Here is a 15,437-nt window from a genome sequence, read left to right as displayed (position 1 = left end):
GGTACTAGAGAAACAAATTACTCAATATTTACTGATATTTGATATCAAAATGACTGCTATCCCTGTGCCAACTCTAGCGGGAAAATAAAATTCCGGGTGGAAATTTTTTTTAACTCCGTAGGGTTCACAGTGAGTCCTCACAAGTGGTAGGCCAAGAGAGTATTGTAAAAGTTTGATAGTCCAAATATCTATCCTGGACGTTCACTCCAGCCTGAGAAGAAGTTTCTGTTTTATAGAACAAAACTATCGAATGTTTTTCCCAAAAGTTAGAGCTACATTTTCATGTGTTGTCCTTCAAAATATAAAATATGTTCTTCAATATATTCGGTACATGATACATAAAATATAACAATAATGTAAGAAAAAGTGGGGGAGCCGAGTAAAGTTGTGGCTGTGAGGGGGATGTAAGCATTATTGATGGTGCATATGATACCGGTGTCCCCATCATAGCAGCAATGGTAGCAACATACCCTGTTCAGTGCTTTCAGCGTTATTCAGGGCAAAGTACACCAGGTCACCAAGTCTTTAATTGAAAACAGAAAGCTTTTCTCTAATTATTCTGTGACTAGAATTTAATTGGTTTTGTTATGAAATGCTGTCAAACTTCGAGATCAGACAGGCCAGAGGGCGTTCTGTGAGTTGGAAGTATGATTAATTAAACTTGACTTGTTATGTTACACCGCATGGGATGTTAATGTGTCGCTCATCTTATAGTGGAGTGTATGTGAGCAAAATGTTTGATTTCTGAGTCGTATAGGTAGCAACGTATTCCACATGTTCTAAGGAACTGCATCAAAAGTTCGATATTCGATCAAAAACGTGATTCATCGTTAAGTTTTGCATTATCCCATCTACCTTTTTAGAACTGAATCTGTGAATATTGATTAGCGCATTATACATGAAAATATTGATTTCAGATGGAAATTCTCCAGGAAGGTTCTGCAGATATGGATTTTTGGTCGAAGGCCCCTTGTTCAAGTTTCTAATAGAACACACATGTTGGTATTCTGCAGCAAAAGGGAATCCTAACAGTTTGTTGTCTGTGTCGTTAGATGAAATATAAATTGACATCTTGTTTTCTAAGTTGTGTACTTGACGATGAACTGTCCTGACAAATCGCAAATCACGAGCCATAGACTCTGCCCCAAGACTTCCTGATTGTATTTTTGCTGGCCTAATGACTACACCACACTTCAGGTAACAGAAAACTACATCACGATGACCTAATTTTTCTGTAGATCATGTTCCAGCGCTACTCTTTTCCCAGTTGTAACTTTATTAAGGTAGTATGCACCTCGAAAAGTGAAAGACTTAAACTTTTGCTCTAACTTTCCTTAAGGAATCTTTCAACCGTTCTCTTTCAAAATCAAGAATAAAAATCGGGGTCACTATGCAAATTTTGGTAATAGAGAAACAAATAACCCAAGATTTGCTGGTATTTAAAATTCAAAATGGCCGCCATCCCTGTGTTAACTCTATGGAGGAAAATGAAATTTTGAGTTTTGGAAAACTAAGCCAGTGAAAAGTTTTCTTACACCAAATGCTTTAAAATAAACCCCCACAAGTGGTATATCAGACAAGAATTGTAAAAGCTTGAGAGTTTGAATTTTTGTTCCTGAGGCCCATCCTCCTTAAAAGATGGCTTTTTTATCAACTTTATCTCTGAGCCAAAAGTAGAAGAAAAGTAGTACAATGTATCCCATTACCAATGTTGACCTGAGCGTTCATTTAGGTATTATTTGTATTGATTTCAAGTCACGCTGCCCCCGTAATTTTAGCAATTGCAGTGTGCACATATGGCTATAGGTGAATTTGATATACAAAAAAAAGAGTGAGAAAATTGTTATACCTATAAAAGTTCAGCTACTCTTGCTTTTTATGGGTATCCAAAGAGTTGTCGTCATCTCAACTGTGGTCAAAAGTCATGTAGGATTGTATGATAACTGATTGATAGTTTGTATCCAAGACATATTGGAAAGTGATGGTAGTTGAAGCGTAACAGTATACTACTGTATTTTGCTTGTTGAAGTGTCTCTTTACATAATTTGAACTTTGTAGCTAATTGGATGTGACAACAAGCAGTGCAAACAATGACTAAATTCACAAACACTCCCCTTTAAGTTTTGTATATTCTTGTTTGCATTGTCATAGCAGTTGATGCACTCCCTATACCTACCATAAAAAAATGTATATTTTGCAGAGTACAGTTATTTCTTTACCTACAGCTACACGTTTCCTGCAGTGTAAGTTTTGTAGTCACTTACCTGTCAGGGCTATTTGATTTTCACTTGTCACTTTAATAAATAGCTTAGTACGGGTAATGCAATTCTTGTCACACATTGTACAGTGTATATGTGTAATTTGTTAGTCCCCACGGACACCGCCCGGGGGGACTTATAGGTTTGGTCATGTCCGTGCGTGTGTGCGTGCGTCCGTGCGTCCGTGCGTGCGTGTGTGCGTCCGTCTGTCCGTCCGTTCACGCAGATATCTCAGAGATGCCTGAAGCGATTTCATTCAAACTTGGTACAAGGATTACTTCATATGTCATACAGATGCACGTCAATTTGTTTTGTGATACGATCCAATATGGCTGCCAGGCGGCCATTTTATTACGATTTTTTCATGTACAGAGCCATAATTCAGGCATGTTTCAACTGATTTTATTCAAAGTTGGTACAAGGACATTGACCAATGTCATAGATATGCACATCGATTCTTTTTGTGATACGATCCAATATGGCCGCCGTGCGGCCATTTTGTTACGATTTTTTCATGTACAGAGCCATAACTCAGACATATCTCAACCGATTTCATTCAAACTGGTACAAGGACATTGACCTATGTCATACATATGCACGTCAATTTGTTTTGTGATACGATCCAATATGGCCGCCAGGCGGCCATTTTATTACGATTTTTACCTTCTCGTGTCTATTTATAGACAGAGAAGGTATTAGAGTTGAAAACCAATATGCTGCTGTCAAGAACTTCCGTCTGTCAAGACTTCCGCCTGTCAAGATCCGTTGACGTCATGCCATTGTGATGGTCATATCATAAACTGTGGGGTGTTCATGGCTCAGGTTGAGGTGTGGGAGAACGATTTTGAGCTATGACAAAAATCAAAAGGGACTTAGCGCATAGCCACAGTGTTAAGCCTTTCTCCAAGGTTTCTTAGTTGACTACAATCTATTACAGACTACTGAGCTGACGTTAGGGGTACTCACTTTGTGTTTGCTCACTCTGTGAGCGCTAGTGTTTGGTACTGAGTTGCGTGGATATCCCCTCATGGCCTCACGTGATCTGGGCCTGTTGCATAATCTGCAGAGATGATCATATGCCTCCGAGTCTGAAAACTGTCATTGTGTAAGCCTGTCGGCATTTTCCTTGCATTTTTTCTCATTTATTTTGCAAAATATCGGCAAGTACCTCAAATATTCAAGATAACCCTTTCTTCCCAATCGTTTCCTGGAGTTTCAGAGTCATATGAACGAAAATGAGTGAAAGTTTAGACAGGAAAATCGGACGTCGGCCATGTTCATGTTTACAGTACAATCAGAAGTTTACGTGGAGGAATTAACCAACAAACACAGGAGTGTTCATGATGCCCGCCCTCTAGAGGCAGACCCTCCTATATGAAGTACCACATTTGATGCTTGTGGAAAGCTTGACCACACAATGGAGCATTTAAACTTTTAGAAAATGACAAACTGAATAAGAAGGTATTCAGAAAATGTCAAATACTGAGGAAAAATGTGCAAATATTCAAAATAAACAGGTTAACTGATTGGTCAGCTATAAAAACAATGAAAATGTTTATGATCAAAAGTTTTTGAGATGTGGACATTTTAACAAATACAGAAATTATTAACATTATAAATATAAGACCAAACTATTTTTTCAGGGATGGGACAGGTTGGAAATGAGGGGTGAGAGACAAAGGCACTCCTATTGCTGCATGTGGATGCAGCCACACCATTTCATTTACAGCATACTCATTCACTGTGTTGTGTTCAAGTTCCATATTGTACTGACTGTCATACAAGGATAACATAAGCAAATCAAATCAAATTAGAAAAGGATCAATGCTGTTGTGTGGATTTGCTGAACATGGCTGATATTTCGCCCTATATATTTGGTATCCAGCAAAGGCATATTTTGATGTAAAGTCAAAATTAACACTACATTGCTGACAATATATTTTACCGTTTCTGCATGAATTTTTCTTTTATAAATTATAGTATATTAGTACTTCAAACAGATTAACAGTTATCGTGATGTCAACCCATAATTTTACATCACAAAGACTGTAGTTCTACCATTTTTTTTTGTTTTTCAGTCATTTTATAAATTTTGCACTGCACAAGATGATTGAACAAATTGCAATGTTTGAATTTGTAAACTCAAAGAATAAAAATCCTTTGGTCACAAATTAAATTATTTTTTGAAAAGAAATTTACTCTTAAACACTTTTAGCATATATTCTTTACATGGTCATGTATTTCAAGGAAAATATGCCTATTAAAAACAGTAATTTCTTCACTTTTTACTATGACAATTGTCAGCCATGAGGTTATACAAACACAAGACCAGATAGGCGTTTTTCATCATTTCCACAGGACTCTTTGGAAAATCCATTAAAAACAGTTAAAAGTGACTGGAAATGATCACTTGGTATACATTTAATTTACAGATGCCAGGTTATGTATTTCACATGCACTCAGGTCAGTAAGGAAGTGCGTCATTACTATTTTGGACTGTTAATTCTTATTTCTGAATTGTTTAACTTTTTTCCACATTGAACTATCTTTAGGCAGTTTATACTGTAGCTTAGAATTTTTTTGATTGATGTATTTAATCATCTTTTGGGTTCTTTGGGTCCATATCCCACCTCATGCCCCTACATCATCAACTATTTACCAACAACTCCATGCCAACAACCAATTACCTGACCTGGCCACACATTAGAGAAGGTACAGCGTCATTGACGGTATTTTTCATGTACAGAGCCATAACTCAGGCATGTTTGTACAGATTTTATTCAAAGTTGGTACAAGGACATTGACCAATGTCATAGCTATGCACATCAATTTGTTTTGTGATACGATCCAATATGGCGTCGTGCGGCCATTTTGTTACGATTTTTTCATGTACAGAGCCATAACTCAGGCATATCTCAACCAATGTCATTCAAACTTGGTACAAGGACATTGACCTATGTCATACATATGCACGTCAATTTGTTTTGTGATACGATCCAATATGGCCGCCAGGTGGCCATTTTATTACGATTTTTTATGTACAGAGCCATAACTCAGGCATGTTTGTACAGATTTTATTCAAAGTTGGTACAAGGACATTGACCAATGTCATAGCTATACACATTAATTTTTTTGTGATACGATCCAATATGGCCGCCGTGCGGCCATTTTGTTACGATTTTTCATGTACAGAGCCATAACTCAGGCATATCTCAACTAATTTTATTCAAACTTGGTACAAGGACATTGACCAATGTCATAGCTATGCACATCAATTTGTTGTGTGATTCGATCCAATATGGCCACCATGTGGCCATTTTATTACGATTTTTTCATCTCCTGAACTACAACTCAGACATGTATCAAGCGAATTTATTCACAAGTATTTTTATCACAGACCTAATGAAGAGGACTCTATCCTCTCTGAGGACCTGTAATCAAAGCACCCATTAACAAGTGGGGACTGTGTCATCAACGATGACTTGTTGTATCTTGTTTTCTCTACTGCCCTGGCACTCATGAATGTAACACCACCACTCCCTACTTCCCTGAGACTCGTGAATGTAACACCACTCAGTGACAGTTGAGTGGAGCAAATTAGGTATCCTCCATCTCCATTATCTCCTTAAAGAGGAACTAAAAGCACAGTGTGATAAAATTACAAGTTCATGGCCCTACTAATATATAAAATGTGTGTGTAGCATGAAAATGTGAGTCGGTCAGGGATATGGTATAGCAAGATATCTCACCTTTGCTTGTGATAATGTGATACTGTTAACATTCATTCCTTTCGGCACATTTACTCAGTGCTGATAATTTATGAAAAAGAAATAAAAACCCATTTATACACATGTACCATTCATGTTATAAAAATAACAAGAATGCAGTTTTTCTCTCAATAGAAAATCTGGTTTCTGTGATAAAATATTAAATTTCTGTTGAAAGTAATGCTGAGATAGTAATGTTGCAAGATAAAGAATATGAAAAGCTGAATCAGTGAGCAAGTTCACATGAACCTCTAGGGTGTACGTGATATGCTGCCACTGACTGTTATATTATTTTCATTCAAACAGTGAGTTGCAATCACAGGTACTTCTGTGTTTTATCTCAGGATTTTAGAGCGTTTATGTTGCCATTTATTCTTTTAATGCAGTGTGCACCTGAAAAACATTTGCTCAAACTTTCCTGTGGGAATCTTAAAACCGTTTTCTTTCAAAATAAAGAATAAACATCGGGGGGTCACTGTGCAAATTTTACAAGAGAAACAGTTCACCGGTAATTTGCCGACACCTGAACTTCAAAATGGCTGCCATCTGTGTGTTAAGGGAAAATATCAAATTTTCAATCTTATTCAAATAAGACAGTGAAAAATTCATTTAGTTAAAGAGCTTCAAAATGAGCCCACACAAGTGGTAGACCAGAAAGGCATTGTGTTTTCAATAATCTGCCAAAATTAAAGCTGAAAATATTCAAAATGCCTATAATCATAGAAAACTGATCAGAACCCTGACGAGGAGTTGGCAAATATTTTGATATCGAGAGAGAAACCCAACAAGTGAATGTACAGTGTGTGAGATGAATGCCAGTCACTTGAATAATTTATGGATCTTGAGCAGAAAAATTTGATCAGTTGTCAGCCACATTACACATGAATGATTTATATCCTATAACTTGACTTTTCTGTGAAAATGAAGCCCTTTAAAGTGCCCATTGCCATGACAACGTGGATAGTTTCCACACCCTTATTAGGTCTTGTCGTCATCTGGAAGATTGCACTGTACCATGATAAAGTGCTCTGCCAAGGAAGAGACTCGAGGGGTATTGCAGGAATGAAGGACCTACTTGTTCTGTTTTTGAGTGTCTTTCTGTTAATATTTTTTAATGCACTTTCAGATTATCAAAGCATCAGTGTTGTAGTGCCGGCAGCTGCATCAATTCACCAACTCCTGATCAATACTCAAGTATTGTTTCTAATGATTAATCGTTACGAAATCAGCGACATATCGCAAATTCTAGTTTTCATTATTTATCTTGTACACTGTATGTCGCACATTGCTATAAACAGTCTTTCAATAAATTGGCAGAAAATTTGAAGTATGAGAACGTTTTTAGCAAAACTGTGTTGCATGTTGGTTAGCATCGTGCGTTTTAAAGCTCTGCAGTTTTTCTGAGATGTGTATATGGACATCCATGCATCCAGTAAGCCTCCTGAGTGCCAAGCAATAAATTACGGCAGACATTCCAGCAGTCCCATTCATTGGAAGGCGACTCCCTCATATATCAAAATCTGGAACAAGAATCATTTCCAGTTTCTAAGAGAAACAGGTTCATGGTCACTCCATTGATTTTTATGTGATTTCATTCTTGTCAATAATGATCAACGCAGAATGGTTTTTTTAATTTGAAAAGAGAGAGATATTTGAAAGAAATTTTATCTTTTGCTGGTTTTTGTGTTTAATATGTTTGTTAAACTAATAGACGTTCTCAATATAACAGAATTATATTGTATATTTATCTCTCTCACAGCCCCTTGTTTGCTACACAGCGTCTAATCTTTTACCGACACTGATCTGCTTATAAGTATAACAGTCTGAGCAGGGCTCCCGCTACCCGATCGCCAATTAGCCAAATGCGAAAGAAAGTTAAAAATGGCTACAAAAATTCCAGTTTGGCATAGTGGCTAACGAATTTTTCCTGCCCAGGTGCCACCTTGATAAAAAACTACAGCTAACAATAAAACAGTTGTAGATGTTGAAACAGTTTACTCTCCTTCCTACAAAGTTGCAATGTATTGAAACAGTTTACTCTCCTTTCTACAAAGTTACAAGTTCCCTGGTACGTGGAGCAGACATTGTTGCTGTTCCGTCTGTGGTACATAGAGGCTTGGTTTCGCCTCCGTGAGTCCCGTTCGTCCTCCAGTCTATCTAGAAGTTTTACCTACTTTGCTAGAATCAAAATTTGGCCTGCAACTACTCAGTTTGATAGTAAAAACCGTAGTTTCAAAGGGAAATTTCACAAACGGAGCAATAATACAAGGAAGAGAGAAAAACTGAGGTTTTCTGAAAGGTCAAGTCTAGGTCATCTCATCATGTGATGTCATGCATGAAGACCCCTTAAGTGTACAATTATGGTTCAAAAGAGCCACCTAGGGTGGGTCAATAGGTAAAAGGTATTTTTGGTGTCTTCCAATTTAAATGGCATTCAGCTTGACTGTCAGTTTTAAATTAGATTTATTAAGAGTCATTGCAAAGGAATAATGTAATTGCAGTAAGCATATCCATTGTCAAATCATCACATTTGTGAATTGCAATTTTGCATGTAAACATTAAAGCAACAATTCATTAAAATTGTTAATTCGGTCTATTTCAAACTGCTATAACTTATACAAGAAATTATGTGATTCTTAATTATTTTAATATTTTTGCAGATTCGACCAGTTAATGGTGTAGAAGTAAACATTACCAGACATTTCTATATGATATCAAAATATCAAGTGAAAATATATCTGCGTTAAAATGTTATCATAATCATTAAAACAATGTATACTCTCAAACAGTGAGTAATTTAAATGAACATATATCATTGTGTCTTGTTTTACAAGAGTTGTGTTTGGCCAAAACCTTTGGTCTCAAGAAAAATACTCATACTCAAAATGCCATTCAGCCTGCTTGATTACAACTGTGACATACAAGTAACACCGGGGCCAATTGTATCTACACTGCCAAGTGTGCTACTAAATGCTTTCTCCTGCACCATTTTTTTTATTCTTGTGGCTAAAACATTTTGGTTATGGAAGACTGCATGAATTTGCCGCATGAGAGGCTTGTAGCTTATGACAAGCTATCATACTGTGAACACTAAATGAATGCCGCAGAAATGTTCTATACCTGTTGTAATATACACTTCACTTTGCTACCAGATTTTTAGAATTCAATTGATACCTTATTTTATTTCTGGTGGTAAAAGTTTACCATCTGAAATGAAAAAGTATTTCTATCCTGGAAATGTCATAAAAACACAGATTATTCAATACAAACTGAACAAATGTTTCTTTAATGTAAAACTATCAGGAACATCATACAAAACATCTCGATTTGTAAAATTAGGAACTCCTGAATGCGGAGAAAGCTGTAATTGCCACGCTTAATTGAGATCATAAACTGGCTAAAAGTTGCTCAAGAGTCAAAGTGGCTACAAGATTTTTGATTTGGCTAATCAGTTGGCTAATCATTTTGGTGACTTAGGGGGAGCCCTGACTGCGGAGTCTGGCTTGGCCAGTGGGGCAGCCTCAAGCCCAGCTATGCCAGCTCACTGACTAGGGCAGGAGAGGGACACACTGTGCATGCAATTAGGGGCTGGCTAGTCCGTGTCAAGGGTTGTGCATCTCTGACCCCAGTTGCGCACGCGTTACTTTCAATAATATACATGTATTTCTCATTCCGAAGTGAATGTGTTATTGCAACTGACCAAACAGGTTACCTCTGTGTTGAGCCTCTGTGGGCCAAATCTCTGTTGACCCATGTTATACCTGACCTGGAATAATGGTTCTTCCCTGAAATAAAAAACAATGCACAGTGTTCTATACAGAGTCACTATGCCCAAGAGATGATGTAATGACAGTACAAACAAACCTGCATATACAAACGTGCATAGAAATAACCATTTTTATATGCATTTGTGCACATGGATTTTGTTTGTCCATTAACCCGTTCCTACATGAGTAATACAATTGAGTAGTGGCAAACTATGTACATGTGGCCTTATATTTAGACTTACATGTATGATAACCCCTTGAGCACCTAAGTCAATCTGTATCGCCTATGTCAAAATATACACTGGTCACCTTTTTCTACATTTTTGCTAAAATGTTGATAAAAATCTGAAGCCAATAAAATGTGATGTTCGCATGGTCCAAAATTGTCAAAAAAACACAGAAAAATTTAGAAAATTGGTTAAATGTTACACGATAGTGTATAATTTTGGTGGGAAAAATTACAGCACTCAAAGGGTTAAAGCCCCAATAGCTGCGGATGTGTAATAAACAGATCTCAAAATATCCTTAGTTTTCCAAGAGTTTTCTTTGAATAAGACCCATTAAAGACTGAAAAAGTGTATAACACTGTCATAAGTGTTGAAAGTGGCATGTAATTCAAATGTGCTGGAAATACTGAATTTTTGTACTTTTCTATGAGGGCGCCATTTTATGAGTGTGGCACCTGTTAAAACGTGTAGGCATGGTCCAAAGCAGCAAGCAGTGATACTTCTATACATGTCCTTGACTTAGCATACATTGTATTTACATGAACCAACTTTGGTGTGAAAATAAAAATCATGAAAATAATGCATAAAATTTGCAGCTATTTTTTGGGCTTTAACAGGTATTATCATATATATATATATATATATATATATATATATATATATATATATATATATATATATATATATATATATATATATATATATATATATATATATATATATATATATATATATATATATATATATATCTAAAGTCTCATACATGCTCTTGCCCTATTTCCATTAAATGATATGATTATTTTGTTTAGAAAAATTCTATCGTGAAAGAGGGAAAAGAAAACGAAAGTTTGAAATTTTCATCATGCCGTTTTGGTTAAAAATAGATAGTTTGTAAGTGAACAATGCTCTCAAATATTACTGCCGCCGACTTATTTATGAGTGGTTATAACACCTAGAGGAAACGAAAGCAATTCAACCATTGGTAGTATCACTAACAAAAATATGCTGATTAATTTTTTATGTGTCTCAAAATGCTATACATTTGTTGTTGTTTCACTGATTATGCAAAAAAAGAGTAAACATTGTATGTAGATATCAGTAAGATTTACGTATGAATCTGTGAAAACAGTGGTCAGAGTTTAGAGGTGGAGAAACATATTAAGCTTAGTAACAGACGGTAAAAAGAATTGCAATACGGTAGTGTATGTGTGACCTGTTCTATTCAGTTTGAAAATAGTAATAATGGTTTGTGATATTTTTCTATGATTATGAGTTAATGTTTAAATAGCAATTATTTGACCTTCACTTTCCAAGATTTTGATACTGACTGTTATCAGCAAAACAAAATTTAAAAAAATACAGAACATGAGTTTGCATAATACTATTGATTGTAAAACATCTACATGTATATCTTTCAAGTCATGTCTGCTTTATTTTTCAATCGAAAATGGATCTTAAGAGATTTGTGATTGTTGTTTATACTGTGTACATACATGGAGCATCTGAAGATTTATCTTATTTTTTATTTTTTTGGAAGCTTTTCAGAGTGTAACAAAAAGTACTGTGCTAACTCATTTTCTTGCTCTTTGTAAAAATAGCATGAACATATAACCTACAGACTCAGTTGTGTAAGATAAAGCAATGAAAATATCTTTAGTATATTTTGGTTGTTTGGTTTTGCCTGATGTTTTGGCTTACATACATGTAATTGTTTTGTTGTATATAATTCATGTACCGGTTTTGTAGAGTGGGCAATTAGATTTCTGGCCTTTACTACCCTTATTGACATTTCATAATCTGCCCTGACATTTCTCAGTTGTCATTATATCCATGGATTTGTGGATAAATTATCCAAAACGGAATATGGCTTAGTATACAGTGCATTCTGAGTAATGCTTTTTTTCCTCAGTACACCTTGAAATGTTGCTTTGCCCTTGGCAGTGCTTTTTATACTCAGCTTCATGCAGTTAGTTCATGACATTGGTAGTAGGCAGTTTGTCTTTTGCACTTGAGATCTCTGTAGAGAATTACACAGCTGAAAGTGTAGGATTACAGCAAATGTTTCATTAGTTTTGTCAGACTTTTCACCTCCCTGACTTAACATGACAAAACACTGTGCAATGATGTTCAGGAATATGAAATTACAGGTTAATCCTCTTTCTACCAGACTCCATGGACAAATCATCGAAATAAATACAACTTGGGAGAAAAAGGATTAACTCCTCTCATATCCCATGCTAGTAACATTAAATAGAATATTTGAAGAGTGTGACGTACACTACTCGTGTAACTTGCTTTTCATAGGTTTTATGTAATGTTTTGTGTAAAAAGGCGTCTTTCTGTAACCCCCAGAGGAATAGATTATTTGTATGGCTATTCCATCTATCTTTCCATTTGCAGTGGCCATTTGTGTTATCATTTGTGTATGAAAATAAGATAATTACCGAGTTTCATATGTCATTCAGTTGCAATGCTGACTTTCAGTTTTACTGGTATATAAAATGGGAAATGGGACATATGTTTGATATCTGTTACGGCTTGCATCTGAAAAATGTTGTTTCTACAGTTTGCTGGTTAGGAGGTCTTTACATTCATGTTGATTACTTTTTAAAAACTTTTATAATTTTTTGTCTCTTGTAGGGTTCATACAAAGCCACGTACAATGCAAGGCCCTGGCAAAAAGATACGGTAAGACACATGTATTTCACATCTGTTCATGTATGCAGTTATATTTGTCATTGTAACATGAAATGGTGGAGTTGACAACTGCCCTTTTTGTGAGGGCGCTGATTTTAATGTATGGCATTTTAATCACAAAATTGCATTGTGACCAACTGAATGGGAACAGAGGTTTAGGGATACGTGAAACACGCATATGACAAATGAAATTCATTACATTAGGGGTAGGGGTTTAGGTTTGTTTTGATAATTGTCTGAAAGTTCATATTAATACAAAGGTTATGCCAGTGTCCATGAAAATGGTGTAGATGTGTTCAATTTATAATTCAGAGATTGTGCTGAAATTGTAGTCACTGGAATACGGCCAACGATCTATTTCAGTAATCTAACACATTTTTAGGAAATTCAAATCATAATTTCATCACTGGATTTTCCAAACTTCATTAGGGGATGGGACTTAATCGGTCAAATGCAGTGAACTTTGTTCATCATGCACATGTTTTATTTATCCAAGGTCCCCTAGGGTTGAATAGTAAGAGGCCGTCACTTTCAGCATTGTTGCAGATGTGAGGAAATGGACAATATGAAATATGTAGCTTGGTCAGAAATCTCTATGTTTTGTGGTATGGCCAACAGCAGGCCTTTGTTTGAAGTCGCCATGGCAGTTTACAGCGTTGATGTGAAATATATGTCCCCTCACTTCATGTTGACCTTTCGAGGAAAAATAAATCTTGTTGTCTTCAAAAACTGTGATGTAGAGATGTTTAAGTTCTGTGTAGTGCATGATGTTCTGGCCAATGATTATTCTTCATGGATAATGAGGCATTAACATCACATTTGCATACTAAACATACTCATTGACAGGTGCACTTTGCATAACCCAATACCTGCCAGACAGTATCACTTCCCCATCTGCCAAGTCAGGAAAAAGGGGTATTGGGCCAAAACCATATGTATTTTCATCCACTTGGCTTTGTATATTATAACAGCTTTAGTCTTTTAAAAATATCTCTGTCTTCAGGGACCTTCAAATCTTCAGGTCTTTGTTAAAATGCACTATATGGGACATGTTTTGCTTCACTAGTTTTAACCAACTTGACCTGGTGAAACATGAACTTGACAGGAAAAGGCATAAAGGATTACCAATGTCAAATCCATACCAGCAATGACATTTCTAATAACATAATTCCAATCTAAAGATGTCTTCTACATATGATAACGAATAATGATTATTTTATTGAACTATCGAAAAAAAATGAAAGTATCAAAAGTTAAAGTTATATATTGTCCCTAGAATGCAAACAGTTTGAAAAATCATAATTATGAGTCAGAATTCAGATTGGATCTTACTGATATGTATAAACATGCACATTGGTGTTATTTTATCTAAATTGGATTTCCAGCTACAAAAAAAATCGCATACCACAGGAATAATATTTCAACCATCATTGCATCAACATGTGGATTGAAATTGTTCAGTACACTATGCATGCTCACCTCTTTGTTTTCAAGAAGCATAAATCACTGGAAAATGGAGTCACCATGTCTGTGTCTGTCGTCAGTTGTATTTGATATTCAGGGGAGCATTGATGATGGTTCATACAAAGAAATATTATCATCACACTGTTTACAGATTATTTTGTTTTTCCATCATTATCGATGAATTTTTTAATTGACTTGGTTAATTTTTTTCCTCAAGAACAAAAGTAGCAATGTATTATATTTCTTGTATTTCAATGACTGGCAATTCAATGAGATAGATTTTCAGGCGATTTTCAAAACTGAATAAAAAATCCCCAGGCTTTTGATATAAAAGTCAAATGAAAATATCAACTTCAGTTAAAATCTGTTCACTGGCAGTGTACATGGGTAGTTGTCTACTCCTTTTTAAAGATTCAATTTTCACACATATTTTGTGTGCTTGTTCTTAGGTGCTTCAAATAAAATTTGTTGTTTGCCGTCTGCGTGTTTGTAGGTTTTCAGAGAAAATTAAGAAAACAAACAATGTTAACACTATTACAAATAAAAATATTATTTTTCTTAAAGATACCAAATTAAAGAAGAGCTTATGTTAATACACTGGTGTTTTTTGTCTGTGTTTATTTTTTCCCTGGCTGGCTGGTAGGTTTTTCAAAAACCCAAGGACAGCAAACAAAGAATTTTCTTTAGGTGGCATTATTTTGCAAACCCAGTAACCATAGCTCTCAACAGTTTTATGCCATATTCCTGTTTGTTTTAATCACTATTTCTGAGTCAACTCTGTAACGAGTGTCGAAATACCCAGTATTTTGCTCATCAACACAGACTGTGAGTGAATTTCAGTCTGAACAAGAAGTTTACTCTTTTCATTTGATGCCCCTATTTTGTTTATTTGCATACATCCATTGTTGAGAAAACACGGTATCTGACTACTCAAACCATCATTATTTTTCATAATTTGACCATTTTGGTTCACTCTTACATCTCATACAGCCTGTTACAGAGATAGCGCTTCCTCTTGACGATGACATCTTGTCAGAGTTGAGTGAGCCTGGGCCATCCACCTCCAGGCCGAGTTTAGTACGAGCGGTGACCTATCCAACAAGGCTTTATCAAGACACTGTAACGTCATTGAAATGCAACAGGCAAGAAAAACCGGTGAGCAACATTGCTTTCTTCAAACATATCAGCTTCTGTGACGTTTCTAAATGTATTTTTCTTCATTGGAGCTATCAAACTTAACACACATGGATGAGATGT

General features: G+C 35.7%; 1 protein-coding gene across 1 annotated transcript in view; it reads left to right on the top strand.

Moving 5' to 3' along the window:
• LOC139123270 (wings apart-like protein homolog) overlaps window positions 1–15,437 on the top strand; it is a 49,829-nt gene that overhangs the window by 18,207 nt on the left and 16,185 nt on the right. The window contains exons 3-4 of the mRNA XM_070689400.1: window positions 12,660–12,707; window positions 15,171–15,335. Coding sequence (XP_070545501.1) covers window positions 12,660–12,707; window positions 15,171–15,335 — 213 coding nt within the window. The remainder of the gene's footprint in view (window positions 1–12,659; window positions 12,708–15,170; window positions 15,336–15,437) is intronic.

The sequence above is a fragment of the Ptychodera flava genome, chromosome 22 (genome assembly GCF_041260155.1).
Source record: "Ptychodera flava strain L36383 chromosome 22, AS_Pfla_20210202, whole genome shotgun sequence".
In the NCBI taxonomy this organism is placed as follows: domain Eukaryota; kingdom Metazoa; phylum Hemichordata; class Enteropneusta; family Ptychoderidae; genus Ptychodera; species Ptychodera flava.
Note: the sequence above shows the minus strand (reverse complement) of the source record. Positions and strands in the feature narration are given on the sequence as shown.